A 27,733-nucleotide genomic window follows, 5' to 3' on the forward strand; every position below is an offset into this window, starting at 1 on the left:
ATAGATAGATAGATAGATAGATAGATAGATAGATAGATAGATAGATAGATAGATAGATAGATAGATAGATAGATAGATAGATAGATAGATAGATAGATAGATAGATAGATAGATAGATAGATAGATGTGTGTGTGCAGAGTGTAATATGGTATTATTTACACTATTGAGTTTGGGGCGCGGCCAAGAATCTGAAGAGGCATAGCCTCAAGTGAGTTATCATGGCCATCCCCTTTCTCAACAATGGCAATAAATAGTAAAACTATGCATCTGCGCATGTGGTTTATGCCATGGCATTTTTTCATGTATATTTGAATATAACCAAATATATAACCAAAACCAGAATACAGCGAGTTAATTTTGGACAGCAAGATAAATCACACTCAAGCGGTATTGTGTATTTCTCATTTCACTTTTGCTGTACTGTGGTAATAAAGTCGAATTAGACCTTTGCCCATTATATAAACGCATGAATGCATGTTTATTAGTGCAATTTCCCTAAATATTGTGTTGTTGGACTACATGTAATTTCACTGCAGTGGAATAAATAGCAACATACAATAAAACTAAAAAGTATCCAATTAAATAATTGATTTGCTCTGGAGAGCGATTCTATGTAAAAATTAAGGATCCCACAAAATAAACTTTTAAAATCATCTTCTTAAACCGTTGAACTGAACATTTTTAATACAATATTTCTAATGGCTATCTATCATTTCTGTCATTTTTCTTAAAATACAGATCCTTGTTTGTTTTACCATGTTCTTTATTTCTATAACATATTCTGAATGATTACACAAACAGAGACAACCAATACAAAGTGGAGCCAATCAACAAAAAATAAATCCTACATAAACCAGACCATAGTAAGAATAAACCTACAATAAAATGGTATCACAATTAAAATGCAGAAGGGTTACAAATAAAAGGAAAGGGGGATGGAAAAAGATTGACGTTAATATATGCAATAGGGAAATCTTCTACTCCCGCTGTAAGCAAGCTACAATAGGACTTAAATGAAACTATGAGTGTTATAAGTCCAAATAAGAAACCAAAATCTCTTGGGATCCAGCTTCCATATCATTGATGACAAATGTCGCCTTTCCTAAATAGGATAAAATTGTTGTTTTAGAAATCCATCCTAGAAATAATAAACATTTAATTTCAAGTGTCGTAGTCACTATTTGTAAACATCAATGTGTATCTTACAATCCACTCCTGTGGAACTTTAGATTTTTATAGTATTCTTGACAAACCTTTAAAGAGTATCCATGGCCTGTGTGCTGTAATGCATATATACAGTATTAAGTGCACCCTTTGCAAAACATGTCTGTACTATCGCTGTAGCTTGACACAATTACACAACATAAAATAATATTCTGTATTTGATTCATTGCACTTCTAACAATCATTGTTGTCTTTGGGCCATAAATTAGACATTTCTGCATATGCTCAGTGTACTCTCCTGAATATTTTATGTAGTGTTTGAAGCATATTCAGATTTGACTTTGTCATTCTAGTTTCTTTGATCAGAATACTTCCAATTTCCATCTCTCATTTCCTCATTGAGTTCTCATTAGCAAGGTAGTCTATATTTATCTATTTATAACCTTGTTATCCAAGGGCACCCTATGCTTTAATCACATTTATTGGCATTCAAATGATGGAAAACATTTTGTATTACTACAGTCACCAGTTAATCAAGAAGTTAATCTCTCAGAATTTTCTCTAAATTAAGGTAATTCCATCACTGGGCGATGGTAAGTATGTTGTCTTGGCAGCTCTAAATGGAAGAATTGTTTGTCAAAAAAGCAACTGATTTCATCATAGTGAAGAATTCCTAATGACCACTACACCTTTTCCCCCGATACGTTTTGATTTAGGGTTTTCTCAGGTGGCTCAGTATTTCTGGAAATACACATTTACTTTCCACCCTTTAAGTGCTGATCCCAAAAAATATCTTGTAAGATCAACTTAAATTCATCTGTACACATGATATTCATTCAGCAATTGTACCAGTTTTTGTTGTTATATTGCCACCCAATTAACCATTCACTTGAATTGAGAATTAGCCATTTTATAAAATATTTTGAATTGAGGGAAACCAAGCTCTCCTTCACTCACCCGGATCTCTACTTTGTTCAGAGATAACATATTTTGATTATCAGAGCCTACAGTGAAATTAGTCAGTATGTAAACAACATACTGTTTGCGTGCATATTGACACTGAAGGCCTAAATTGTTGAACAAATATGGAAACTTAGGGAAAATATATGTCTAAGTTAATTTCATTTTTACTAATAAGGCAAGTTCAATTCCCCAAAATCACGAACAGCTTTGTTGATGGAATAATAAGAAATCTTAATTGACCTTGCCAATTGTGCCATATTTCTGACAATAGAAATGCACTGGCATGTTATTTCATTGACTGCCTTTTCAAAATTCCAGAGGTATGAGTCTAAATGCCTAAAAGTCTCAACTTGTTATATCTTTCCCCTCTTTTTAGAACAATGAAATCTGAGCAGTTTCTATCTGCATTGGAAACATTCCATTTTCAATGTTAGGACTATAGATACTTCTTTGCATTTTTAAAATGTATATTCTTTAAAGCATCAAGAAATCCAATATAACTATTTAATTTGTGCCCTTTGAATCTTTAATTAACATATTTTATTTATAACCTTCACTAATGAAGTGCTGAACAAGCATAACTTTGCTTTGTTCACTCAATATTGGTGTTTATTGTCTTCTAAAATAAACTTAATTTATTACATTTAATTCTCATTGGCTAAACAGCTTACAGTAAAACACTTCAAACCTCTTATGTATATAATTAGTGACACTCAATCTGCTTTAACTGTCTTTCATATTTTTAATACATTTGGAGACTTCCATTTATAGAGGTTATATGCTAATCATCCACTTTTCTTCCTTCCTTCTTAATTAAATGATAATGAATTCTGAGTTCTAAACATTCTATCATTTTACTTTAAAATTCAATAGCCAAAGTGTGTTTTCTACCTTACCTAAGTTCTCTAACTTTTCTTTTAACTGGTTCTATTGAACGTTTCCTTCTGCATGCTGATTTCCACCATCAAAAACATCTAGTACAAATCAATAATTCATGTATTTACCAAGCATCATCTGCTATATTTTGCCTTTTAGTAAGAATGGGTGTATATTTCATAGGAAGATTTTCTCAACCTTTAAGAAATTGGTCAGAGTCAGTTTAAATGGAGTATTGTATGAAATGCTCTATTTCCTGTTCTAGTACCCACATTTGTTTTGTGTAGTTAAGAGAGAGAAAAATCCTATTCTTTACCAGGATTTAGGCACTGTGAATAATATTTGTAATCTCCGCTAGTAGCCTTTATTAATGTCTGGATGTGACTTAAAGGGCCTCATTACAATAGTGGGCGGACGAGCGTCTGACGGCCGTCGTTGTGGCCTCAAGACCGTCTGTCAAGGAGTCGGTGGTCCCGATAGTGCAATTAGGATAAGACCGCCATGTAGGCGGTCGTAAACATCCCTTTTTCCATTGCGTCTTGTGCTGCGGCCCAGAAAAGGGCCACAGCACGAGCTTCAATATCCATGAACTGTGTGCCAAGCACCATGTGGTGCCTGGCACACAATGCATGGATGTTTGGGGGGGGCACCACGAGTGCCCCCCAGGCCACATAGCAGAGCCCTAAGGGGGACAGGGGCCGTGTTAGGGGCACCCAAAGTCTGTTTCCGACTGCCTTATCATTGGGGTCGGACTGCCATAAAAAGGCTGTCGGAAAGGGACATCGTAATCCTTACGGCGGTGCCTGCGCAGACACCGCCCCCACTGTAGGGATTACTATCCGACCAACACCCGAATGGGCTCCTTAAATCGGTCGTAGGCATCGGTCTGTCTATCTGATCATTGTGCTCCGACGGCTGGTATCCTAATCTGCCAGTCGGACCACAGCCTCAGATGTCAGACAGACCGCTACCGACGGCCTGTCGGTTGTGATCTGCCCGACAACATAATTAGGCCCAAAGAGACAATATAGATTTCAGATTTACTTTTTTATTGTTTCACTTAAAATAATTTACACTACAATGACTAGTACTGTCAATAGTCATTATTTGAGATCCCATTTCAGGAGGTCTTTTCAATGGTTCAGTGTTACTACTCCACTATACAATGTTTGCTCGAAGTGTATTTATTGCTTCTGTGGATGGACTGTGGTGGTAGACATTCCTTAAATGTAAAACTGCAGAATTATCACTCAGAAAAATAGGAAGACTATTGAAACATTTAAACAAGTTTTTTTAAACAATTTGACCTTTGTGCATATATATGTTGAAGGAATAAGTCTTAAAATCTAAGTGTAATTAATATTTAACATAGCTCCAATTTTTATTCTTAAAACAAGTGTTAAGATTTACTCTTTGAAGAGTTTAGCTTCCATGACTCCAAAGGCACTGCTAAATTTGTCTACTTCTTCTGCGGATCTGTGTAGGCCTTGCAACACCACTTTGGAGTCTTCACACCCCACCCCCCCTTATCCACAGTAGTATGTAGCCTGCTATAGCCCATGAACCCCTCCCTCATGTAGCCAGTATCATCACTCATCAACCTACTGGCTGAGCTTCAGGTACCTGGGTTAGTGGTCCATTAACCGTACAAAAATAAATCTACATAATGGTTTCCTGCAATTGTAATGTCCATAAAGCAAATGGATAGGAAGGATGTTGAGCAGTTCTATTCTCACGCTGTCGCTGACAAATGAAGACAAGGCCAGCTCTAGGGCGGTGCGATCGGTGCCACCGCACCGGGCGCTGACTTGGGGTGGGGGGCGCCATGTTCATCTTTCAAAAGCACCTGATGCCGCCTACATTGACCCAACAAATTCCAGACATCAATAAAAATGACAACTCCGGTGATTTAATGTTCTTCCTGGAGAAAGACTGGAGCTTTGTCTAGTAAAAGTTTTGAATCATCATAGTGCAGAGTGTTAATGTGCCTGCTGCATGTAAATTGCAGGTATAATATTAGAGCTATATATTTTCTGCTCAGTCTTTCGTTGTCCTCATTTTGCAAAAGGGATTCATTTGGGGGGAAATCAATTATTATTAAAGAAACCCCCTAACAATTTTAAATTCTGAATTTGTGGTTTCCCAGTCCAAGGACTCTTAAACTATACTGCCTACCAGAAAGGATGACCTGTGACTCCTGCTCCTTGTAGGCCTCTGTCTTACATAACCTTTCCTATATACTGATTTGCACAGTGATGATTGTCTTTGTGCAATGCGTGTGTGATGTAAAGTTTTCTGACAGCTTAAAAGGGTATGAGCGACGCTATAAAACTAAATGAATCTAAGAGACAGTGGTTATAGAGACTTGAGGGGCATTGTCAAATAGTGGTGGTGAGGGAATCCGTGGCGGAGGTGGTCATTGGGAGGCGCCAACAAACATTGTCGCACAGGGCGCCACCAGTGCTAAAGCCGGCCCTGAATAAAGATGTTGTGTGCTATACTGAACCCATATGCCAATTTAAACAGCGTATCGTAATGTATGATCATTGTTTTATTTGCATTGCAGTTCGATGATAAGTTGGAACAGTGGCACACCAAAGCATGTAAATGTGATTGCCAAGGAGGACCCAGATCAGCATGGTCCAATGGAATCACCGTCTTAGACTGTATGCCAGGTAAAGTCTTGATGTGTCAAATTCGTATAAACAACTGTAAACTTAATCAAGAATGACTGGATTTTTTTTTTTTTTTTTTTTTAAATCAATGCTCTTTCCATACCTAAATATTTGCTGATGTCTTGGAAGAGCTATGCTAAACATCTTACTATTCTCTGGAGGGGAATACACTGTGTTGGTATAAGACCTTGAATTCCAGTGTTGACATATGGCCCTGATTACAAGGTGGTAATATCACACCTTATAAAGTCGGACTCCATTGAGTCCAGAATGTATCACGTACTATAATTTGCCCCCATTGTTTTGGGGAAACAACATGCAGATTTTAGTGCATACTGCACCACAATATGCATGCCACAATAAATACCACACTGTTTTCCCCTTCTAGATTTCTGCAGGTTTCACCTGCTGAAATGTAATGGAGGCTGTGGACTTTTCTGAACCCTGTAATTCTCAATTGCTGTTAAGTCTGCACAACTCACAATTCCAACCTCCGCCCAACAGGGGTTTATGCAGGGGTCAGAAGGCCTAAGTGATTGGTCCTTGGTATGGTCCTTGGCTCCATTATATTCATCACTCTCCTTGTTCCAGGGGCATTTCTTTCTATAAAATAGTCCTCCTTCACACATCACACACCAATCACCAAACAAACACAGATCCACACACACCCAGCATCTCAAACAGGCAGAATCTCACACAGGCAACGTGTTTCCCCACAGCAAAGTATTGCTAAGGCAGGAAATCACATATGCAGAATTTCACACGACAGGAAAACATCCTATACAGACAATCTCATACAGACAACATCCTATACAGGTAATCTCACTCCGAAATAGATTGTTATGCAGGCAGCATATGACTATGTGCCAGTGGCGGGCAGTAATTATAGGAGGGAGTGAGGCGGACAGGACACACACGCACAGATACACATACACTCACAATCAAGCATTCTCACACTCGTGCACACACACATACATCTATTCACAACACTAGTTACTAAATATTCAAACATACACACACACGCACGCACCAAACATTATAAAAAGAAAAATCACACTTACCTGCAGCCTTGCTTCAGAGGTCCCAGGAGGCTTGGGACTGCTGCCTTCCCTCATTGGCTGACCTTAGGACTGAGTGTGATGGGGTCAGTGAGATTTCTGACCCCACCCCACTCTGTGACTAAGTGTCACTGATTGACACTCGACCCTGGGTGCTTCAGGGCTTAAAACTGAAGCGCCCAGGTGCGAGGCAATGAGTGACTCTAGCCCTCGTCACTGAGGGGGTGGGCCTCAAGGACGTTTGCTGAGCTGAGGAGGTCACGCCCACAGGAGCCGTGGAATTCTCAGTCCTGCAAAGTTTAGGGCAGGCAGCCAGGAGCCTGCACATTTAGCACATGTCTAGCTTCTGGCTGCCTGACCTGAAAATGAACAGTGTCTGTCAGGCCGACCTTTGCTCAGCCTGACAGACACTGTTCTTGAGGGACACCAGGTGAGGGGGAGTGGCCCCTCAGCCCCAATGGACCAGCCAGGGCTGCTACGTGCGTGATGTACAAAGCACTTTTAAGGTCATCAACCTTGTGATTAGCAAAATCTCAGGGTTTGCCAGTGCAAAAGAATGCTTTACAGTACATCAAACCCGTTTTGGAAGTCGTAAAGTCGTTCTGATTTGCATAAGGGGTTCTGCGACTCATTCCGAATCCCAGTTAGGAGGGGGCATCCCTCCTAATTGCGATTTGCAATGAAATGTATTCATGGTTGGTTACCTTAACTGTTTTCACAAACTATTGAAAAGGTTCTGACTTCCAAGTTAATATGGAAACTGGTTGGTAAAGTGTAGGTTCTCCCTTTTGGGAATCATATCAGGCAGCCTTGGGGCGATCAAGCAGTAAAACAGGGACCACTACCTGTTCCATTCAATACCTTCCTAATAAGAAGCATATTAATAAAGCAGCACCTATCCCTTTAATGGATACAGACTGCTTAAAAAAAAATCCCCATTTTGAAATTTTCTCTCCAGCTTAAAAGAATCAGAGCATTCACTCCGCCACTAAATTGAGCCTTGGCTGATAGATTCAAGTGCAGTTCTCTCAGAAAACTCACCAGTGAAGTTTGTATCACCAAGGACAACATGATCAACTTTAACTTGGATCTGCTGACACTACCAAAAGCGGAGTTAAGGTCTATGAAAGCCATATGCACTGAACCTTGCTTGGCAACGGTGTATTTATCGATCAGCAGATCCAAGTCAAGGCATTGCTCAATAGTGCCCAGACATGGTCGGAAATGAAACTGATATCAAAAATAACATTATTCTCGTTTGCCCACAAAATAAGCCTGTTGTCCCCTAAGCTGCTCACGGATAGCGCCTTTTTGGCCAGGTGGCTCCTATGTGACTACCTATTTGGGTAAACCACTCGCCTGCATCTCAAGGGGGTCAGGTCCTAGTATGCCTCTGGGGTCCTGGTGGAAGTTCATTCAGCAAGTTCCCTGCATGCGATGTCTAGGAACTCAGTTTCTCTGAAAGGTGGTGAGGGGTTGGACTGATACTCATCAGCAGCTTTATGGCCTTCCTGGACAAAGAGGGCTTTCACTTGTCTGAAGGTCTATAGAAGCCTTTTTAAGACTTAAATCCAGGCCAGGTTTTCTATGTTCCTCCTTGTAATTCCAAGATGGCGGTGTGCTGTTTTCGTATTCCTATTTTCCCGATCTGTTATGGCCAAGATCAAGTGAATTGTTGCTTTATTTCCTTTTCCTGTCTTTATACTATGTAAGGATGGCCCTTCTTCCTTCTCACTGCATTGCAACACAGCTGTAGTATATTTTGGTGGACTCAATGCCCCTTAAGTCTTGTATTTTGTCCCTATTTTTTCCTTGGAGAATTGATGTTACCTTCACTCTAGTCTTCAACCTGCTACATTCTTCTTCAATGACATCTAGTTTCCTCATTTCCTGTCTACTGCCAACTTCCTGAAGGTTTTTGTGCCACTGGCTTTTCCTCTAGTGTGTGGACCTTACTGCGGAAGGCACAGTGGCTTCAATAAAGAATTGTCCTTACCTTGGACAGACAGGACCCAAACTTGGAACCTTCGTCCATGTCCAGCCCTTCACAGAACCTTTCTAATAACACTTTGCTGGCCACCTTTCCGAGCAAGTCTAACAAGGCTCTTGGACAGTAGTAGCAAGAATTGCTCTGGTTTCCCTTTTTGAAAACAGGAACTATCTTTGAAAGGGGGCAGGTCTGCAGAAGCTCTGAACAGCAAGTTTTGTCCAAAATGAGATTTATAAATGGGCTCCCAGATCTAGGTTACTTTTAACGAAATCCAAAGAGATCTGATTGGGCCAGGAGACTTCCTGCTGGGGATGTTTTCAAATGCATCCCAAACCTCTTGCATGGTATTAATCAATGGGGAAAGCTAGACAAAGCACTGACGGAGTCCAAATTCAGTTTTTAGCTAGAGCCACAGTATATAATACTAAAATACTAAAATGAGAGGTTCACCTCACAGCCTGACACACCCAAACAGTTAATTTCTTTAATAATAGAAAAAAATACCCTCATGTATCTGGGTTGACATTTTTGTTCAGAAGCCCACGGCCTGTGCTATTCAAGGTAGGGGTGCCAAACATCAAGTCTGCAAAGCTTCCACCTCATGCCTCTTTAATCCACCACCTGATACTCCCTGTTTCTCACTCTTTCAGGTCCTTTTTTTTAACCATGCTCTTTCCCTTTGTCACTGTGTTTCCATCTTTATCTTAATTCTCTCCTCCACCTCCCCCCCCCATTTGTACAGGTTGACATTCAGACAGCATGGCATTGTACATTGTGACAGTCTGTAGATCTGGGCGATGACCCTGAGTCATTGTGGGTGTGCACTGTGCTCTGCCTGATTGTGCATATGTGCCATCGTGGCCATCTCCACCCGTCCCCCCAGTACCTGGTGGTCACTCACCCTGTTGTGGTTGAGTTGTGTCCTGTCGAGCAGTGTCCGGTCCCCCGACTCCGGCCACAGTCTCCACGCTAATGACTGTCGACACCAGCTCCTCCATGTCATCCAACTCCAACTGTGGCGCTGGGCTCCCACCTCCAGTCTGCATTGCTGCCTTCTGGTTGGCAGAGAGTTTTTCCTTGGTCTACCGCTTGATGTCATTCCACCGCCTCTTGACCTCGTCCATTTTCCGCTTGTGCTCTCCGACGGCATTCACCTAGTCGACGATATCCCGCCATATTGCAGTTTTGGTGCTCAGTGACACTTTGGAGGTGACAAAGAGTTGTTGATGATGTTCCATCACCTCCGTGACTATGATCCTGTTCGTCTGCAGACTGAACTTCGTCTTCCTCATCTTCTTGTCCTTGCCCTTCCCTGTACCCGTGGTCCCAGGCTGGTCGTCCGGGGTGCTTGTGGGGTTGCGCTCATCCTCTGCGCCTGCTCCGGCTGCCTCCATGGTGCTTGGGTGTAGGTCAATGTGTGTGTGGGTGTTTTTTCTGCTTTTATGGAGATTTTTCCCACCCGCCAGGTGTTTGTTGCAGACCTGGTCCTGTTTATTGCTGATTTCCTCATCGCGTTTTGGCCCATCGCAGGTTTTTGGGTGTTGTGGTTTGTGTTTTTATCTCCATCGAGGTGGTTTTATCGCAGACATTGTCCGCGGTTTCGGCAGACTATCGCATGCTACCGCCTTGTTGTGAATACCATGTTGTCACGGGGTTATTTTCTCGCGATGGGCTGCAATATTGAAAGTTGCGTTACACTACTCTTGCGGTAGTTATCACACTTTCTTGTGAATATACCCCTCAATCTTCTATGGAGCTGCTTGCTGCTAAGCTACAGAGTTTAACGACTGCTGAGGAACAAGGGTCGCCTAAACTTGAAGCAGGGTTTAGGGTATTGAAAATCTCTCTTGCTTTTTTAGATGTATCAGTTCAGAAGGAAATTCATCCTGTCATTTGCTGAGTCCCGAGTGAATGAGTTGGACTACCAATCTCCCTCTCTCCTTGTGTGGTGGTTTGTGTGGTAGCAAGGATTGTTTGCCTCAAAGGATACCTGCATCACTTATCTCCATCCTTCAGTAGGGGACGCAACTTTCAAATAGATTTGTCAATAAGCAAAGACCTTTAATACTTCTTCCATATGGAGTTAACAACCTGCTCAAAATTAGTTTTAGACAACTGTTTGTCATCCTGCATTGCTTTCTTATAGGCCGCCCTCATTGCCCTAAGTAGTGAACAAGTATTGTCATCTGTTTTTTGTGTAATGCTTGTTTTGCCTCTATAGCTGTGGTAATGGTTTTATCTATTTTGCATTACTTATTACTGTCTTTTTACCGAATGTTTCTAACTAATTTGACTTATTATGGAATGCTTTATCGAGTCATATTGCTGCCTCTGCTAAATGGCAGAGCCTGGTCCTGTCACTTCCCAGAACTCAGCAATAAATTAAGTCAGGTAAGAGAATATCAGGGTAACCCTTCTACAAAGTCCAGAAGGACACCTGGTAATATTTAACACAGACATTCAAGCTTGTTGGACATTAACAGTGTGTGAACTAAATAAAGGTGAACTCTAGGAGAGAAACTGGATTTTTTTGCATATACAAAGAAAACAGTGGCATATGTTAAAATGCCAACCCTATTATGGCAATTACTTTTGAATATGCGCTGGCCATATTGTGATAAATTGTTTGTTTCCTTATAGAGTGTCCATTTCACAAGCCCCTCGGGTTTGAGTCTGGGGCTGTAACTGCAGACCAGATATCCTGTTCTGGTCAGGAGCAGTATACTGGGTGGTATTCGTCATGGACAGCCAACAAGGCACGTCTTAATGGACAAGGCTTTGGGTAAGGATGAAAACACATTCACTTTCCATCAGAGATCTTGATTGAGGTGTTATTTAATAAAAAACAGATCAACTGGGAAATGTGTTACATTTGTTAAGTCTCTAGTGTTCAGGCAACTCCAGATTTTCCAGGCAGCGAAGACTGGCTCTCTCTCCAGTGGTAGGTCCTGCTCGTCTATTGGCATGGCTGCCCCAGGAGTGAATTAACGGGCATTGTACAAAGTCAAGTGGTGAGAGACCGGGGCTGCCTGAGCAGAAAGTCCTTGTTGGTGAGAGCCTCCACTGATCACTACTGTAGTCAGAACTGGATTTTCACGTTAGACGCCCTGTGTGAAAGCAATCCCACCCCATTCCTCTATCGTCTTCAGCTGCTGAATGAACATTACAAAGCTAGTCAAGAATGGGAGAACCGTGCTCCGATTAGACTAGCCTTTTGCTGATCTAATACCACCTTCTCTATTTCAGGGGTCTTTTCAGGTCTTCCTGAGGCAAGGAGCGGTTTCTGTTTGTGAGCATGTACCTTGCAGAAACGGATACACGTGACCACCTTTGTCCAACTGAGGATTTTCTGTCTGAATGACTAGTGTACTGGTATATGGAAAGGCATGAGTAGGAAAGAAAACCACCCAATCTACCCTTTTTCCCGCCTGGACTTAGAGGGGTTGCTTTAGGTAATCCTCTATCTCCTGGGTTTACTGCCCAGCAGATTATTAATCCCGTCTACTCACACTAAAATGTGAAAATCTCTGAGGAGGAGCTCCTAAGCAGACACAAGTAGCTCTTACTTGATATTGATAATGGTTAGCAGGTGTTTCTCCACCTATGTTGTAAAAAGGGATTGTCCTCTAAAAAAAATGTCCACCACTTATTTTTTTAGTCTGTCTTTACTCTCTGTAGGCTGGCATACTGAACGGTAGCCTGAATCTCCTCATTGAATTCAATTGCTTCTGGGACGTCGCTTCCATTGCTAACCTCGCATGTTCTTAGTTTCCTCACATTCAATAAACTCTGCCCCACCATTTAATCTGGGGGTCAGAATAGGTAGTCAGCAAGATTATCAGTTCTCAGATGTTATTACAACTTGACCTAATACTCCCGTAACTGGAAGATCTGCTTCTTGATTTTAGAGGAGGGCAAGTTGCAGATTTCTGATGAAAGCAGTATAAAGAGCAAGTGAATAGTCAAGACGTGCAAAAGATGTCCATATGTTAAGACTAAAGTGCTGCGATAACCAGAGGATCACCACTGCCTGCTCTATCGGTATTGCTGATTGGCAGTTGTAATGTCCTACTGGCGTACACGATGTCTGTGCACATGCTTATGGATCCTCATGAAGTCACACTGAACTCGTGGTTGATGGCAGGTGCTGTGGACTGGAAGCAGTGTGTCGATGTGCATCACAGAAGGCCCTGGCGGTGTCAGGCAGCAGTGCATCTTTGATTACTTAGAAGGCTTCTTGGTCCCTTTCAGACTTCACCCACTACACAGAAGCTTCAGGAAGGACTCAGAGTAACCATGTTGGGAATGAACCTCCAACAGTAAGTGGCCATGCGTAGGAAGCTTTACCGTTCAGGAATATTCTTATAGGGGCAGGCTACTTTTATGTCTTTCACCTTCTGTGGGTCAGGAGAGACATTGTCAGCAATAAATGTACTCCCCGTCACATTCCAAGTTGGGTTTCCGAAACTCACATTTGTCTCTGAGTGTACATTCTCATGGTGTTCGCCTAGTACCACTCACAAGGGTCATAATGCTGTGTTTGTAATGTGGCATTTATTAGCATTTCATCTTGACTTTGATAAGATGTGTCTCAGCATGGAAAGATGAGTAGGACATGGTTTGAAACCCTGTGTGTCAGCATCACAGAGAGCCTTGTGTCAATCAGCAAACCTTCATATGTATGACAAATTCTAGTATTGCATATCATTGTATGCTTATAAGAATGATTGCATGTGTATAGGAGTCAGCATCAAAATAAACAATCATGCCTCACATAGAGTAACTGCAGCCCAGAACCTGAGCCTTAATGTTTTACTACTGATCTATCATACTTCGTTAAACTCTTCGCTGCAGTACTGGCCTGGTGTGTAAATTGCACCCAATAGCTGCAGCCGCAGTCCGTGCAGGTAACAGTGGTGGGGATTTCGAGGGACGATGCCAAAGGAAAATGAAATACATAATTAATTTTCCCTCAGCATCGTCCTCGGAATCCCTGCCCCCACCCCACTCCCAACCCAGCCCAACTGCTGTTACCTGCACGGACCGCGGCTGAATAGCTATAAAGCTATGGTAAGAGAATTTGTGCTTTCTAATGCCCCACTATTGGGAAGAGGCATCTCCTATCCTCCTGCTCCCTAATCAAAACTGGAGCAACTGCTACTATGTAATGTTTCTCACCTAAAAACCTATCCCTTCCCCACATTCCTTTTCCACTTTCATTCCATTTCCACTGCCAAGCCAACTGCCTAAATCCACATCCCTTTGTCAACAATCCTGCTACTTTTCAGCCCTTCCTGATCCCTTCATAGAAGGTAGGAGCTCTTCACTTCTTCACAAGTATAATAACTGCTCCTCCTGTCAAAGGAAACCTACTCACATTCCATAGACCTTGGAAGAGTTTGAGTTTTTGGTATGATGTTAGCCAAATCCATTTTATTGTAATACATTTAAATATGAAACACTTGCTTATCAGGTCTTTCAGACAACTCTCTTCATCAATTGGTCTGTGAGTGTCTCACACACATTTGGATTCTGCCCACCACAGCATACAGGAAGGGGCACTGAATCAACCCACAGCAGCCCCTGGCTTACCTCTCTGCGGGAGACAGCATTCCGCTCTTATGTTTATTTTTCAATTTCAGTTGTTGAAATACATTCATAGTTGTATACTTTATAATGTTTATGAATAAAAAACAAACTTTGTAGCCATCCCACCTCGTTCCATGCAGTTGTCAGAGGAGTTTCTTCATCCTCAAAAACCCCTCGTTTACAGGCTGTGTGTTCAGTACGGGTAGTATCGCGAACTCCTATATTCTTATTCCTGAATCCTCTCCCCTAGTCGGATCCTGAGTCCACCATCTTTCTGCCTTCTTGTAAAATAGTTCTCTAATAGAATTCCTAAGATACCCTTTCCATTGGGCCTCCCTGCACGCCTTTGGGAATTGCTATTTAGTGCTTAGATGCATTTTTGGGCCAACACAATCGCTGCTTTTGGCTCATATGGTGTGTGTGTGTTGGTCACATTCTAGGGTTTGGTCTCACTCAAAAATCTCGATTGGTCAAATCACTTGAAGACAACATATTACTTGTTTACACAATAATGATGCTATTTGGGACTTTTCTGGTCTGTCACTCTCTGCTCCTGGCAGGTGTGCCTGGCTTTCAAAGTTTCAAGACAACAGCCAGTGGTTGCAGATTGATCTGCAGGAGCTGAAGGTCATTTCTGGCATCCTTACCCAGGGGCGCTGTGACGCGGACGAATGGATGACCAAATACAGCGTGCAATACCGGTTCGATGACACCCTGAACTGGGTTTACTACAAGGACCAGACTGGTAACAACCGGGTGAGAGAATTTTTATGATTTGGTAACTGTGTTTTTTTTGCGAGAAGATATTTGCTGGCAAAAATACTGCACAAAGGTGGAAATCCTTATAAAATTACATTTTGTAAAGTTATTCCCATTTATATGCTGTATCCAGGGCCACTGAAATTATGCGGCAGGAGAGGGCCAAATTATGCGGCAGGGTGGAGTAAAATATGCGGCAAGAAAAGGAAAATTATGCTGCATAATGTGGCACATTGTGTAATAGCCTTACTTTATTATTTCATCATGTTTAAACTTGATAACACTCTCTGGGCATTGGTTGCATTTAATTAGTACCCAATTGTAGCAATAAGCAACAGAAAAGTGAAGTGTCCAGCTTTGCAAAGTGCTTTCCACTGCACGGCAACCAGTGTCACTGCATTTTTAGTAACTTTTTAACCGTTTGGGCTAGAAACAATATTTTTGTTTGTTGCTAAAATCTGTAGATTATGCAGCAGATGATGGATTATGTAGCAAATGCATCAAATCTATAATTAAGCGAAAACCGTCGCGGCCGCACAATCGCATAATTCCAGTGGCCCTGGCTAATTCTGCAGAAATCTACAGTAATGCAACACATTCCAGGTATTAGCATAGATGTAGTGGCCACTCTAAACAAAGACAAACTGTTTTTTTTTTTGTTGATAAAGACTTTCAAGATGTACTTAAAATCATTGACAATTCTAGTGGCTAGAATCATAACTTAGGTGGAATGATCTCAATGGTCAGACTATCTTTAGGGGAGAGTGCAGTGCCTATACTGAGTAAACTTTCTAACTTGCCAATTGTAAAATTGAGTTTAAATGTCAGTAGCTGGTAGTCACACACAGACTTTCAAATACTGCTAGAAATTTGTGGCCACGACATCTTGATTCTTCCATTTTGACGTGTTTGCGAGTCGTTCTTCTGATAACTCTAAGGTACCATGACAGGAGCAGCACAGGGACATGGAGGCAATAAAGCGTGTGTGTCAAAAATAGGAGGGCAAAGAGGAAGACGAAAGGAAGACAGGCAACAGGTAGCTGAAGATAAAATAAAATTGAGGGATTCCCATGATGAGCATCAAGCTTTGCTAAAATACAACATAGGAGCACCAGGGCCAGAAGCAGTAAGTTTCTATGTCGGAAAAAACAGATACAGGGCATGTGGCAGCAGCAGTAGTGCAAGACGCACACAGAACCAGTAACCAGTACACCACAGGTAGCAACAGTGCATGCTGCCTTACATACACAGAACCGTTACAGCTTGTGCCGTAGCACTGCATGCTTCCTCACATTGACAGAACCAAGACAGTATAGGCACCAGCAGAGCACACGCCCTCATGTACGCAGAAGAGGTACAACATGTGCAGAAATTATGCCAGTTTGACTCCGAGCCGTGTCAATCAGCTTCCTGTCTCCACTACCAAGCTGGCTAGTAGTATCTATTGGGCGCGGTGTTTCATCAATCATGAGAAGGTCCATATGCGGTAGTATGGCGGTCTATGTAAGGGCCTAGCGCTCACTCACTTGAGTCTAACAGGCTCCAGCGATCTCTCATTCTGTCCAATATCCATGGCACTGGACCTGGCTCACCCTAGTTCATGTAACAAGAGGACGGGGTCCACCTAGTCTGAGGGAGATGGGCCCTTAAGTCAGAGGAACATGAAGGCTGGCCATGTACAGAGGGGAGCTACTGGCCTCTCTGGCGGATTACGGATTGAAATTCTTGATGAATTTTGAGCCATAGAGGGAACTCTACCCGAGTCACCAGTTCTCCGTCTGTGGCAAAGGTAGCTGATCCCAAGCCCCTGACTATTGGAGAACGTGCCACGGTGGTCGGGAGGCTGGCCGCTGCACAATGAAACAGATCCCAGTGAGAAAATGGCATCAGCAATCAGCTGCGGCTGCTGCCTAGAAGCACCAGTTGGGCGGGTGGGGGCGAAGGGACAAGGGGGGGAGGGTAATCCGGTAAACAAACCCAAAAAATAACTTGCAGCGGCCGTAATAAAGGGTGGTGAGGCGGGTGTGGTCATGCGGGGGTGGGGAATGCAATATTTAAAAATATCTAAAACTTACCTGTTGCCGCCGCGGCTGGCCGCCTCTCCTTTTCCTGGGTCCCAGCAGGCCCTGGGACCCAAACTACCATCCAATCCCTGTGCTGCAGAGCAGCGCAGTGATTGGTCTGAGGAGGCAGAAAAGACGCCCTGCTCAGACCAGGAAGTCTGTGGGGTTTCTCCATTCCGGCTGCTCAATGCAGCTGGGCTGGAGAGGCCCTAAGTGCGCATGTGTGTTTTGGTCGGCCTGAGACGGTCCGGCCAAAACACATATGTGCACTTAGGGAGTAGAGTGCACGTAGCACTCCTTCTCCCACCTCCCACCTCCCATGCCTAAGCCCTGCCCCTCCCAACACCGCTGGCAGAGCAGGCGAATGTAAAATAAAACGATGCAAGAGCATCATTTTATTTTACATTTGCTGGCTTGGAGCCAGGCAGCGGGGCAACGCTCCTCCGCCATTGAGATGGAGCCACCACTGGATGTCACCCTAGTGAGGGGGACCAGTTACTTTGCTTGCACTAGGGCCTATGTCAACCTAGCTACGTCACTGGGTGTTGGATGCCTAAATCTCAAAAATCTACGCACAGAACACTACCCGGAAGAGAGGGGCACCCTCACTTAGTTGTTTCTGTGTTGCACGTGTTTACTGAGCTCCTGATGGTGGTGATGACAAAGTATCTTTGATTGCAGTGATGGTATGTGGTGCGGCTTTTCTGATTTGCAGCTTGTGCAGTTTTCCTGATTTGCCACACATAAAAAACAGAATTGCTTTTGCAGTTTAGTGATTTGCATGCTAAGGAAAGATGCATATCATCAGATGGGATCTATCGGAATAAAAATCACACTGCCTAATGCATGCCTGTGGACATAACTCACTTGCTGTTCCTATTTATTTTAATTGTTTCCGTCTTGTTTGCAGGTCTTCTATGGAAACTCTGATCGACAGTCATCTGTCCAAAATTTCTTGCGCCCTCCGATTGTGGCCCGTTACATCCGAATTATCCCGCTGGGATGGCACGTGCGCATTGCAATCAGAATGGAGCTCTTGGAGTGCATGAGCAAATGTGCGTGAGGACGCATGACTGACGTGGGGGCGGGCCGGAAGTCCCTTTCTTTTCCGGATTACAAATGTGATCAGCCGCAATGTGGGGCCTGTCCGCAAATAATTTGGAGCGGGAAGCATAAAAAGAAGATATGTTCCTTTTGACATTGTTTTGTCGTTTGTGACGTCACAGGAAGCTATACTATGTGACAACCAGTGTGGAAATGTTGAAGGTAGCTCAGTAGTCGTTTCAAGTCTAATGCAAGGCTGCTGTGAATACCTGTGGAGTCATCTGTGTAATGTGAACACTAGAATTAAATATGCACTAAATGCATCAAAAACCAAGCGGTGCCCTCCATTTGTTCAAAGCTGCTAAACACACACCTTTGCCAACTGTTCAGCCGATCTCAACCTTATATTACAGTGGGCATCCACCATGACAACAAACACTAGCAAAGCCAACAGTTGTGGTGCAGTGAAAAAACACACAAAAGCAGACTATTATTTTCTATTTAAAATCCCTATATGAGACAAACAATGTAATGTTTGATGACGGAGTTTACTTTTGGATGTAAAATAGCCCTCATGCATTCCAACAAAAGCATTCCACAGAAGGCGGAATTATACATAAAACAGGAAATAGCATATTAGAGAAACCCTCTTAGGGGTAAAGACAAAGACCACTCTATTTATAGTTTAAAGTATTAGTAGCAATAGGTCTTTATTTCTTAATCAATCAAGGGAGACAGAAGCTGAGATCCATTCGTCTTCCGGGTAATAGTCATGTTATCATAGAAGAATGGATCACTTGTCCTGTATTGTTACCAGGGTCTGGGGTGTTAGCCATCTTAAAAAACCCTCATTCACATGAATGGTAGTGTGGCTTTATATCTTGATTTTCCGCTTGTGTACCTGCGTGAAAAGCATCATCATTGGGTCTTACAATATGCTTGCCTCCACTTGGAGGGAGACCTACTGGTGATTGCAGCAGTGAGCAGATATCGTGAAAGTGTGAATAAAGTGAGTTTAAAATTACCTCCATCACTCAACAACGTGTTTTATTCTATTGGTGATGGGTCAAGTATAAAATCAAAGGACAGTGCGTATTTAGAAAGGCTACTGTTCTATAGCACCTGCTTTAAAAACGTGGATGGTCGACATGTTTCAGCCCTCTCGGTGCCCTGTCAGGTCGTCGGGCTTTCTTCAAGACCGGTGTCATGCAGGTTACCGAATTGGTGGCACTTACCCTTCTTCTCAGTTGTTATGGGTCTATAGTACCTATAACTAGAAAGAGAAAAAAGTAAAAAGACCATACTGACAGTTTATCACGTTAATTGAACATGAATTTAGATCTGTTGTGATCAATGTCTTTCTAAGGTGATGCTTCTAAATCGTCGTTTTTAACTAATTTGGAAAAGAGTATTCAGGAAGGGTGAGGGAACACACATTAATTGCTGTACCTGTTAATGGGGCCACCTGGGTCCCTATCGGCCTTCTTATGAACATCAACTTTGTGAGGTGGATAGTATGCAAGGCACACAGTGCTATTCATCCATCAAAAGGTATGTAGTTCCACCTGTTAGTTTAAGGAATGTGCTAGCGGTGGTTGAAAGCACTTTGTAGTCTCTTATATGCCGGTGCGGTGGATCTCGTGTGAGCCGCTAAAACCGGTGTGTCTAGGTTAATGCTATTACTAGAAAAGCATGTTCATGCTCGTTTGAATAACATTACTTTATGATTCGGCTTTAGTGCTAACTTGCATAATACTAAAATGAGGCGGATATTGTTGTTAGGTATCGCACTCAGGCTTTGGCCAGATGCCTTGCTGCGTTAACCCCTTCGCCGCGGCGGGAATTCCGCCGCGGCGCTGGGGGGTGCGGGGGGCAGCGCGGTGGCGCTGTGCTCATGACGGAGCCGCTCCGTCATGAGCCACAGTTGAGCTGTGCTCATGACGGAACGGTTCCGTCATGACTCCGCCCAGTTGCGTTGTCCCCCCGCACAGGCGGGGAAACAGCGCCGCGTGGGCGGAGCGGCCGCCAACGGTCGTGACATGACGGAACCGTTCCGTCATTAGCACACGGCAACCGTGGCTCATGACGGAGCGGTTCCGTCATGAGCGGGGAAGGGGTTAATGGACGATTCCAGGAGGGGACTTTTCTGATTAGTTCTCGAAGGAGACAGAGAATAGAGCGTGTTTGTTGTAAAATGCACGTAGTTTATCAGTTCTGCTTCTGCGCTTGTTTGCATCTATTTAATGAAGCTTAACTCACATCGGGAAGTGGCGTGCTTGTTAATTAATGCACGTAGGGGGGTCATTTTGAGTATGTACTTAAGCGCGTACTGTCCGATTAATTTAAGAAGTGCTTTTGCTAGTCGGCGTTTAAAAAGTAAGGCATGCGCTTCAGATTGTCCAAATACCTTCCAGTACAGCTTTTGCGCTTCCTCAGGGGGTCAGGCGTGGGCCTCCTCACTTACTGTCAAAGGAAGGAAGAATCATTTAGATAAACAAACAGTGTGGTCGAGCACTCGTGTTGAACAGCCTTCCAACGATGGAAGATACCTCGAGGAGTGTGAGTCACCACTTGTGCTCGGTATGGCGTGCTCGCTGTGAAACCGATTATGTAGTCACCTGCCAGTGATGGGCATGTGTGGCACATGCTGGCAAAGGACTGACCCGGACACAGTCAGTAATGGCAATCAACTGGCCACGAGCACGTGCACTCGGGCCCCTTTTATTGGCCGGGTCACGTCACGCGTGACGCCGGTGATGGATGGGTGTGGGGTGTGTGTGTGCCCACTCCCATAGGGGAGCGGCTACTAAGACAGTGCCTGTCGAGACACTAGAACGTGTCTCACAGGACACAACATTCCTCCCAAATATTAATAAAAACAAAAGTTCCCTAGTCCAACCTGTAGGGAGAAATAACAAGAAAATATACACCACAGGGTCCATCAGCTTCTCGGGTCATGCATCCCGAAGACAACAGACCAGGGTTGGTGACTCCAAAGGTAGCAGGATGATCTCGGCAGGCCTTCATCATTTAACCTGTGTGATTCAGGAGACGAATGCTTGCTCGAAGATGTCCGCGGCACTCTAGTGATGTGTCTGTGGAATCATGCCCTTTGGCCCCAGCTGTCTTCCTTTCGCTGACCTTGAGGATGGTATGTGGTGATTAACAACTGTTCATTAACTGGGTGCGTCAAGATCATGGTTGGAGTCCATGGTGAAAGTTCACTGGATTATTTCTGTATAGCCGTAAGTCTCTATGAGGCTATCTTGCTGTGTCCGGTGACCTGTCGGGGGGAACAATGTATTTTCCAGCTCTCCCGCCTGGGGAGGCCCTTCTTCGGGCTTGCCACAGGACTGCTGATAGGCTGCGATTGGGGCTGCGTGTGTGCCGGCTGTGGGCAGCTGCAAGCCGCCGAGGAGCTAGTAGCCAGTCTCTCGCACAAACCTCAAGGGTGTATGGATCTTGGTCAGGACATGCTCTCGCTGCCGCAGTTCAGGAGCAGACCAGGTTAGCAGGTAGCCTCTGAGTTTTCTTGTTGGCTAGTTTGGCCATAGCGTAGGACTCCACTCCATGTGTCTTCGAGATTGTGTCGGTTGACGCACTTGATGAGGACTGGCATGGTGGCGTTGCCAGCCGTGTGGTGAATCTGGACAATGGCGGGTGACGACTTGCCTTGATGGATGCAGGCATTTAGTCGGGAGTCGATCACCTGAGGCAGGGAGTGGCCAGGTACCTCCATGTTCTCTGGGGAGGCACTGGCATTTGTGAACTTGTGCTTCTTGGGCTGTTGGAACTTTGATGACGGAGGAGTGATGAACACGCTGAGAAACGTAAAGCTTGAGACTCGGTTCACGCAGGCTGTGCGGCTTACTCTCGGACTCCCGCTGTGCGGCTGCCAGTTCCTTCTCGGGCTATCATCCTCTTCCCTTGCTGTCGCTGTGTCAGGACTCACTCCTGTTGTAGCTTGGGTTCTCTTCATCTTCCGGCCCTGCCAATCATGACTTTCCCTTTTTGCCTCAGTTGATTCTTGGTGCGGACCCTCCGGTCACCCTTCCACGTTTTCTTGCTGAGTGCGGTGTCATGCACATGGCACTGATGACATAGCTGCCATTGGGCCTGGATGACAGGTGGTGACAATTACCTAGGAGATTAAGCTTCTGGATGGACGTCGTAGCCACATGATTGCCTCTTCTGGATCTTCTCTTGCACCTCTGGCATCTACGGTCAGGAGCAGGGATGCCACTCAACTCCAACTGCCGACACTCGGGGCTAGACGGTCTCACTGTGAAGCGATGGGAGCAACACGGTTTGCGCTTGCTGCGGCTTACGTGTGGTTCTCCCTTGGTGCTGTCACCAGGGCCGTCGGTCCACCTTAGTGGCTGTCTGGTGTCTTTGGAGGTGTTCTCGGCTTGTGGTGCTTCGAGTCCTCATGCTTCTCCTCTCTTTGTCTTTGACGCACTTGCGTGTCTCCAGCTCTTCTAGGTGACACGATTTCCACTCTTCTTCTTCGGGTGCAGTGACATGCACCATGTTCTAACCAGGCCAACGGGCCCATTAACTTCAATGGTCTCCGGACCATTCAGGCGAACCTTCAGTCGCTCTTCTCGGCTGCATGGCAAGCAGCCACTCATCTTGGGTGCTCCTTCTTTAGGCCGCTTCTTGAAGTTCCTACTCCGGGTGTTCCCTCTCCAGGGAATGGCTTCCGCGGGCAGTAGTGAGCTAGTGGTGGCGGCTGTCCACTTGCGGTGTGCGACTCTCCTCTCGTCAGCCTTGGGTCACTGACGACTCCGGCGTGAGGCAGTGTGAGGGAGGACACTGTGCTGCGTTTGGCTTGTTCCAGGCTTCGTTGAGGCGATGGAGATTCTTCTTGATGCCTTCAGCATTTCCCCATCTCTTCGAGGAGGTCTTGCTCTCCTGGGCGACTGCCCATGCAGTCAAACTTCTGGTTGGTTGTCCACTCTTGCTGGTGGGTACTTACTTCCTCACTGCTCACACTCTAATAACAATTTCTTAGAGGTTTGCCTGTCCCTTCATTCCCAGCCTGTTCACTGTCCGTACCATCTGTTTTGTGTTGGTTTTGTGTTGCCCCAGGTGCCTCTGCGCTGCATTCCTGCACTCCAGGCACTTTCCTGCTCATTGTTTCCTCATCCTCAAATGCTGTGTAGTGGCCTGGCACCATTGTCCTTTTTCTCTTCTCTTTTCTCATTAGGTTGCCTGGATCTGCCTCCCTCTAGGGATTCTAAGTATGCCCTGACAGTCTTTGATTGGTCGCAGTCCTTGTTGCAGTGTATTTCGTTTAGTGGCGCGGTACAGCACAGTGGCCACTAGATGGCAGTGTTGAGTCATTTGAAACCAATGCCTTGCGCTTTCTGCACTCTTCTCTGAGTGTGCCGGCACGGACTTTCTCGTGACCTCGGCTGCCCCTCATCACTTCACCTACATGGCTCTATTCCCTATTTGTTTTGTTGAAATCCTTTTATTTTATTTCCGGTGCACCTTCGACCTGGGTGCCTCTCAGCTGCAGTTATTTGTGCGCCCGGTAGCCCTCTTGCTCTTTGGCCCTTTTCAGTGAAGGCTGCCTGGGCTGGTAATACCTTTGCTGTGTCTGGTTCGGCCTCGGCCGTTTTACAAACGCTGCAGGGCTTCGCGGCATGCGGGTGTGGCCTCAGGTCTTTGTGCCTGCCAGCCACGCGCTTGTTCTGCCTGCGAGCTGCCCCCTACACACACACACAGGAGGCCCTCCCGTCGGACAGCCGCAACTCCTTCCCTTCTCCCGGTAGGTTTCTTACTCCAGTCCTGTCGGTGTAGGGAGGGAGGGTGGAGCACGCGGGCTACACCAGTCTCATTGACTTTTAAACTGGGCCCACTGATGCTCTCGCTTGTTGCGGGCGGGGAACCATGTCCTTGCCCCCATATCGATCATCCGCGGCCTGGCTAGCCCCCCACTCACTCTTCCTGCTGCCCGGTGAGCATTTCCTTTGATGCCAAACGGGGGTTACCTCCCTCCTCAGGGCGGGTGCTGCTCTCAGCGCGCTACCCTGCCCTTTCCACCGTGAACCTCGCGCAGGGATGCAGTTTCAGCAGAGCCGCAGTAATCCTCTGGGCTGCGCAACCTGCCTTCACCCTTCAGGGGATGCCACACCTCTTCACCGGCTCACACTGCCGGACGGTTCTCGGTGCCCTGGCTCGGACCCTGTGGCTCACCTCTGGTCCAGCGGCAGTTGCTTTTGATGCGGGTGGGCTCCGCTCTCATGTCAGTTCGGCCTCGGCAGGCTGGAGCCAGGGGCACGGGCGCTTCTAGCGCAGCGCTGGCAGCGGCAGTCCTTTTCCCGTCTGTCTGCCTTCTGGGCCACTGTCCTTCAGCTGTCGGGTTGACCGGCGTCAGGGCTGCAGTGGCGGTCGTGTGTGGACATCTGCTGTGAACCCCTCTGTAATGCCGATTCAGACGCTGGGCGGCTGCAGCCTTTTCTCCCTCTCAGCACGGCCATGGCTCTTGTGCAGGCAATGGGGAAGTGCGAGCCACCGTGCAGGCACCGCTAGTCCTCAGCAGGTCTAGGAGGCGGTGACTGGGCGGCACGAGGGGCACAGACCCCTCTGTAGTAACGGGTGGTCGTTGACTGCTCTCCGGGGGTGCCGCTTGCCAGGCTTATTCCTCCCCCACGCAGAACGAGGAAGGAGAGCAGCAGGCATGCGGGGTCAGTTACCCGCCTCGTCGCCAATGTGGTGTTGTGGGCCCGAGGCCCACATGCTGGCAAAGGACTGACCCGGACACAGTCAGTAATGGTAATCAACTGGCCACGAGCACGTGCACTCGGTCCCCTTTTATTGGCCGGGTCACGTCACGCGTGACGCCGGTGATGGATGGGTGTGGGGTGTGTGTGTGCCCACTCCCATAGGGGAGTGGCTACTAAGACAGTGCCTGTCGAGACACTAGAACGTGTCTCGCAGGACACAACAGGCATGGTAGACAGACTATATGCTCTCATTACGGGTTATGAAATCTTCTAAATTCTAAATCTGTTCAGTTATTTGCCACAAAAGTAGATGGTGGATTATTGTGTGGCACTTCATGTTAATGATATTACAATTGCTTAAATGAACCTCGTTTTACGTGTATACATTTGGTTATAGTTGTGTTGTATTCTGTTGAATACAAAGGATCGTTTTCAGGGTCCTTCATCATCGGTCATGTCGAGATGTCATTTGATAGGTCTTTAGCCAGCTGCGCTGTCAAGCCAGACCTAAATTAGTCTAGGAGGGGTATTAACCTAGGATTCTGGCTCATTGATGGTGTATTTAGGGATTAGGGCCACATGTAGAGCAGGCCCGGTTCTAGAGGGTGAAACATGAGCCTGGCCCACCCAAACATGAACCTTGGCCCTGGCAGTGACATTAGCAAGGCCAACAGAAAATGGCCACTGCAATTTAAAACGTTCTCTGAACGTTATTTTTCTTCTTTCCTTAGGAGTTGCGTGATTGGGCCTGGGCTTGCACCCCGAATCACGCATCTCCTATTAGAAAGGTGGGCACTCGTGCAGGTACAATAGGGGCATGGCGAAGGTGACAAATCCTTTCGTTGGCACTGGATTTGTGTACCGCCCTGCTGCGTGAATATTTCATTCTTTTCAGCTGATGAAGAGGAGTTTGTTTTTGCCGATTCATTTTCCTGACCTTCCTGATCCCTTGAGCTGTTTATCAGATCGGGCTGTGACAGAGTTCGTAAGGAGCAGGTAAGAGAATGTGTGGCTATTGTTGCGTTTTTTTTCATCTGTGAGCAAGACACATACTTTGTGTGCTGTGTATATTTTATTCAAATCGTTTGTTTAAATCGTTTGTATCATCATCATGACTGGTTCTGCCAAGGATGCACGACAACTATTAAAATGTCCAGATAACTCTGGGGATTAATAATCCTGCTGGAGAGCAATCTTTCGTCTGTTTGTAGTTTTTAAATGCAGATAAACTGTAGCTAACGTGGATAGCTCAGTGGGTTACTGCCTTTGTCACAGAGATCCTTTGATTACTTGCAGTTCAGAAGTTACAATCCTAACATAGGACAGTGACCTATGGACTGTCATCAAAGACCTGTATTCAAACCAGAATAGTTATATATATATATATATATATATATATATATATATATATATATATATATATATATATATATATATATATATATATATATATATATATATATATATATATTTGTATTGCTAGTTAGTTCAAATTATCCCAGTCTTTTATAATTCTAATGTTGCAATAAAGAGTTTGGGCAGATATACATTCTAATCAGTAAAGCCAACCCCCAACCACTGGGGTATGCTTTAAATCCTATGTTAGACTTGGGGGTCTCTAGTTGGCACAGGTATGCACTTGTGACAAATAGGGACCTCCTCCTCCAGTCAGGGTAAGGGGGTACACTCCTAAAATAACCCCTGCTCACCCCCTTGGTAGCTTGGCACGAGCAGACAGGCTTATCTCAGAGGCAGTGTGTAAAGCATTTGTGAACACATACAGTAATCAAGTGACAACACTACAGATGGACACCACACAGGTTTTATATCAAAAATAAGTATTCTTTATATAGATTTACCACAAGACCATTAAGCGACAAAAACACACAATACTGTTACTTTAGATGGTAGAATTTAACTTAGTTCTCTTAAGTTCTTAGATGCGACACTTTAAGTCAATGTACCTTTTAGATGCGACACGCAGGGCAATGAAAGTGTTGCAACGATGTTGATGCGATGCGATAAAGTTTTTGGTGCAAAGAAATAAAGACGTGAAGATCTTTCAGATGCGGCATGCTTCTCCGATGTTGCGAGAAGACTCGACTCGATGCTTCAGCTGCAGCAGCGACACACCTTACGCGATGCAATGACAGCGGCCTTGGCAGCGGCACTCTTCTCCGACGTTGCGAGACGCTTCCGCTCGATGCGATGCTGCAGCGACTACACCCCTTTACGCGATGCGACGACAACAGCTCCGACGGCAGCACGCTTCTCCGTGGATGCGAGGCGCTTTTCTTGATGTGGTGCAATATGACAACTACGATGGCTGCGATGGCGACACGCTTCTTCCTCGATGCGAGACTCTTCTCTTGATGCGGTGCAATGCGTCAGCTACGATGGCTGCGATGGCGACACGCTTCTTCGGCGTTGCGAAACACTTACTGGATGGTGCGAGACGCTTCCGCTCGATGTGATGCTGCAGCGGCGACACACTTTACGAGATGCGACAACAACAACTCCGACGGCGGCACGCTTCTCCTTCTTGAGTCGCACTTCCAGCTCCTTTTGACACGCAGTCCCTCAGAAGGCCCAACAACAGCAGCAGGCACTTCCAAAGAACTCTGGGGAGCTGGGGGGTGAAGTCTGTTGTTCCTGAGACTTCAGCAGGAGGCAAGCTCTTTTCCAAGCCCTTGGAGATCCTTCACAAGTTGAGCAAAAGTGCACACAAAGTTCCTTTCTCCTCTCTTTGGCAGTAGGCAACCCCTGCAGGCCAATCCCCCAGTTTCAGGGATAGTCTCTCCTCAGTTTCTTCTTGGA

The 27,733-nt window shown here is 45.2% G+C and overlaps 1 protein-coding gene across 1 annotated transcript in view; it reads left to right on the forward strand.

Moving 5' to 3' along the window:
- The window catches only part of RS1 (retinoschisin 1), a 42,807-nt gene extending 24,300 nt beyond the window's left edge, over positions 1 to 18,507 (forward strand). Inside the window, exons 4-7 of the mRNA XM_085622649.1 lie at positions 5,571 to 5,679; positions 11,368 to 11,509; positions 14,877 to 15,072; positions 18,049 to 18,507. Of these exons, the coding sequence (XP_085478775.1) occupies positions 5,571 to 5,679; positions 11,368 to 11,509; positions 14,877 to 15,072; positions 18,049 to 18,201 (600 nt within the window). The 3' untranslated portion in view covers positions 18,202 to 18,507. The remainder of the gene's footprint in view (positions 1 to 5,570; positions 5,680 to 11,367; positions 11,510 to 14,876; positions 15,073 to 18,048) is intronic.
- The last annotated feature ends 9,226 nt before the right edge of the window (positions 18,508 to 27,733 follow it).

The sequence above is a fragment of the Triturus cristatus genome, chromosome 8 (assembly GCF_964204655.1).
Source record: "Triturus cristatus chromosome 8, aTriCri1.1, whole genome shotgun sequence".
Classification (NCBI taxonomy): Eukaryota; Metazoa; Chordata; class Amphibia; order Caudata; family Salamandridae; genus Triturus; species Triturus cristatus.